The 3600-nt window shown below is 36.6% G+C and overlaps 1 protein-coding gene across 1 annotated transcript in view; it reads right to left on the bottom strand.

Annotated features, from left to right (window-relative positions):
• Window positions 1–1678: 1678 nt before the first annotated feature.
• The window catches only part of pstpip1a (proline-serine-threonine phosphatase interacting protein 1a), a 29535-nt gene continuing 27613 nt past the window's right edge, over window positions 1679–3600 (bottom strand). Inside the window, exons 14-15 of the mRNA XM_079825023.1 lie at window positions 3546–3600; window positions 1679–3093 (exon numbers count right to left, since the gene is read on the bottom strand). The exon at window positions 3546–3600 is cut by the window's right edge and continues 58 nt beyond it. Coding sequence (XP_079681149.1) covers window positions 2962–3093; window positions 3546–3600 — 187 coding nt within the window. The 3' untranslated portion in view covers window positions 1679–2961. The remainder of the gene's footprint in view (window positions 3094–3545) is intronic.

Raw genomic sequence — 3600 nt, forward strand, 5'->3', positions numbered from 1 at the left:
TTGAGAGTGTAAAGTGCATTGTGCCAATGGAGGCCTTTCAGAGCCATCAGATTTCAACTAAAATATCTTCATTTCTGTTCCGAAGATGAACGGAGGTCTGACGGGTGTCGAACGACATGAGGGTAAGTAATTAATGACAGAATTTTCATTTTTGGGTGAACTAACCCTTTAAATGGCAATGGGATTAAAAATTGCAGTTTTAATGGGATTCAATGGGGACATTTTTGTCCAAATGATGCTAAGAGGAAGTATTTTGTGTACCTAGTGCAATTGTTTTTTAAGGAAATGGGGGTGGAATATTACAATAAAACTACACACCTGTAGAAAATGTTAGGCAGTTAGCATTACCACAGGCAAAGTTATAAAAAAAAAAAAAGCCAAAAATGTCCATAAGGATGCACAAGGGTTAAGGTAACATAGTTACATTGTACTTAGTCAAATAAGTACTGAGTAATATTAATTAACTACATGTACTTACTATAAAGTTAAGGTTTGTTTTAGGGATAGATGTAACTATGCACAATTTACTGTTATTAATATAGTAACTAACATGTAATAACGTGTAACTACGCCAACTTACGCCAAAGTGTTACCATATTTTACATAAAACAAATCACCCTAGTTTACATTTACTTAATTGACACACAGTAGTGACTGATAAAGAAAGAAGTTGATCAATAAAATTAATGAACTAAAGTGCTACTGATTAACCATATTACCATGTGATATTCCTTGTCAACTAAAAACGCCATCTGTCTCCTAAACGCTACATTTTAGGAACCAGTGGCTTTTTTTCTGGAGCTCTGCAAGGCTCCTAACTTAACATATCGGAGCACAACTATATCATTCATGGCTGTTATCCCACTCTTGAGCAATTCCATAGAGCACAAGGACGGATGTTCAAAGATTCCTTGTCTGGGGGCTTTCTTCAGTCAGCGGGGCTGAACACTTGATAGCATAGGACAGGGTCAAAGTTCAGTCCTTTCCCAGGGAGGGGGATGTGTGCCATCTGCTTGCAGTGTTGGTCATGCTTAGTCACATGCCTTCACACTTTATCTAGACGGGGGAGTTAGATCACTCCGTTCTTGGATCCCTTAATAACACCGCATTTGTGAGCTTTAGTGGCAGGTTATTAATAGTAGACAGTTGAAATGCAATTAATGTGCCAGTCATGTGGGTTTCCCCGCTATCGTTATACTTGCTATAACTGAACATGACCTGAAACAGGATCTGTGGAAAAGAGGAATGTGAAACCTTTTAACCCGATACCTGATGGAGAATTAGCATGGTGTTGGTTTGCTGTGCATGCTTCTCATGTGTACTGCTTGTAAAAAGGGTAGAATTACTACACTACCATTCAAAAGTTTGGGGTCAGAACATGTTTTTTTTTATATATATATATAAATAAAGAAATTGTAATTTATTCAACAAGGATGTATTAAATTCATCAAAAGTTACTTCAAAGATATTTATAAAGTTACCAAAGATTTCTGTTTCTAATAAATGCTGTTCTTTTTAACGTTCTAATCAAATAATCATAATTAAAAGTATTATGGTTTCCACAAAAATATTAAGCAGCACAACTGTTTTCACCATTGATGATGATAATGTTTCTTGAGCAGCAAATCAGCATATTAGAATGATTTCTGAAGGATCATGTGACACCGAAGACGCGAGTAATGATGCTGAAAAACTGTTATTTTATTTTACATTGTAATATTTCACAATATCACTAGTATTTTGATCAAATAAATGTATCTTTGATGAGCATACAGGCCCCAAACTATTACGGCAGTGTCTTTTAAGCTTCCAAATTTCTTAATATTTAACAGACCTTGACAGTGCTAAACATTCATGTGTAGAAATAGCCTAGATATCCTTCCCATTACAAATATGAGTCCAAACTCTGACTGAGAAATGCGTGAAACTTAAAACTTGAGGTTAAGGCGAAGAAGGCCGGCCTGTTAAAACTTTAAAATGTTTGCGTCAGGGTAGTTTATCTGAAACAACTGCCTTTCAATGCCCTTGGAAAGTTAAAGTATTAGAGCCACAGAGTCCAAGTCATTACCCAAATTAAATTCAGTCAACAGCAACATGATGCAATGATCATTACACAGCTTTATTGTTCATTTTATGCCATCCAAGTGATACATGCAAAACTATGAACTTAGAGCTATATTACGGAAGACAACCTTTCATTTGGTTGGAATTCAACAGCTCATAAACATACTTTATCCATAGGAAAATGAAAAAAATAAGATAAACATGAAATTCTTATGCAATCATTTAAGACATTTCTCCTTATATAAAACCTTTTTGGTTCCGTTGGCAGCGCTCCGACATGTAGCGAGAGGTTGTGCTTTGGGCGACCCGAGGTCGAGTCCCGGCTCATGGACCTTTCCCGATCCCTTCTTTATCTCCCACTTCGTTTCCCATCTTCTCACCAGCTGTACTGTCTAAATAAACGGCAAAAATAAACCTTTAAAATAAAGGGTTCTTTAAAACGGAGTCAAAACCCCTAGGGTTCTGTATTGAACCCCATTGATATCTTTTTTCTAAGAGTATAATTGTTAAAACGCTATACGACCTTTCCAAAAACTGAATTCGGTGGCGATATCTAAATGTACATTGTCACGGTCTTCTCATAAACTAATCCTTGGCAAGTTCGTAGTCATCTCTTCTACATTCTTATGCTATTTATTCACAATAAATAATTTTCTAAACTTTCTAATAAATATAAATCTCTATCTCAACAATACTGGTAGTCCTGTATAATAACCAGTTTTTAATATACAAATTTCATTTACAACAATCCATCAAGATTTTCCGTATGGACGTGCTACTGCATAGATGCAGAAATCCTCCTCTGGGACACTTCATAAGGAGTGGCCTTAATAACTCTGCTATTAGAGGGCGTGTAAGGACATGGCGAGCCGTTCCAGTGTGCTCAAGTCTCTTAGTTCATATCTTGGCCAAGTAGGAGCCTGGCACCAGCCCAGTCTGGCCGTCCCTCTCCACCGTCCACCAGCCGTCTCCTCCCTGTTCCACCACGAGTAGCACTTCCCCCACAGAGATGGAGAGCTCATCAGTGCCCTGCGGACACAAGAGACCCTCATCAAACTCTATTAAACATTTCCACAACCGTATTGACATTTTTCTTAGGTAACCGCTAGGTCAAAATCAAATGGACATTTTTTAATTTGGTAACACTACATGAACTAACAATAAAAACTACTTCTGAAGCATTTATTAATCTTACTTAAAGTTCATTTCAATATTTACTAATACATTATTAAAAGCAAAAGTTGCATCTGTTAATATTAATGAATAGTTGTATTAATTACCTTTAACGAAGATTAATAAATACTGCTAACAAATGTATTGCTTATTGTAATGCCTTAACTAATAAGACCTCATTGTAAAGTGTTACCAACTTTAGTGAAAGATAAAGATGTGAGTCTCCAAACGTTTATGCCATAGTGAATGCAAATTCTTACTATTCTCTTACAATTGTAATCATATTTTCCTAGTTTGTTTGTTTTTACCTGGGCCACGTAGTCGTAGAGAGCCTGGAATGTGCCGCTCTGAGGGCCGGCACTG

The sequence above is a fragment of the Gobio gobio genome (genome assembly GCF_949357685.1).
Source record: "Gobio gobio genome assembly, chromosome: 9".
Taxonomy (NCBI): Eukaryota; Metazoa; Chordata; class Actinopteri; order Cypriniformes; family Gobionidae; genus Gobio; species Gobio gobio.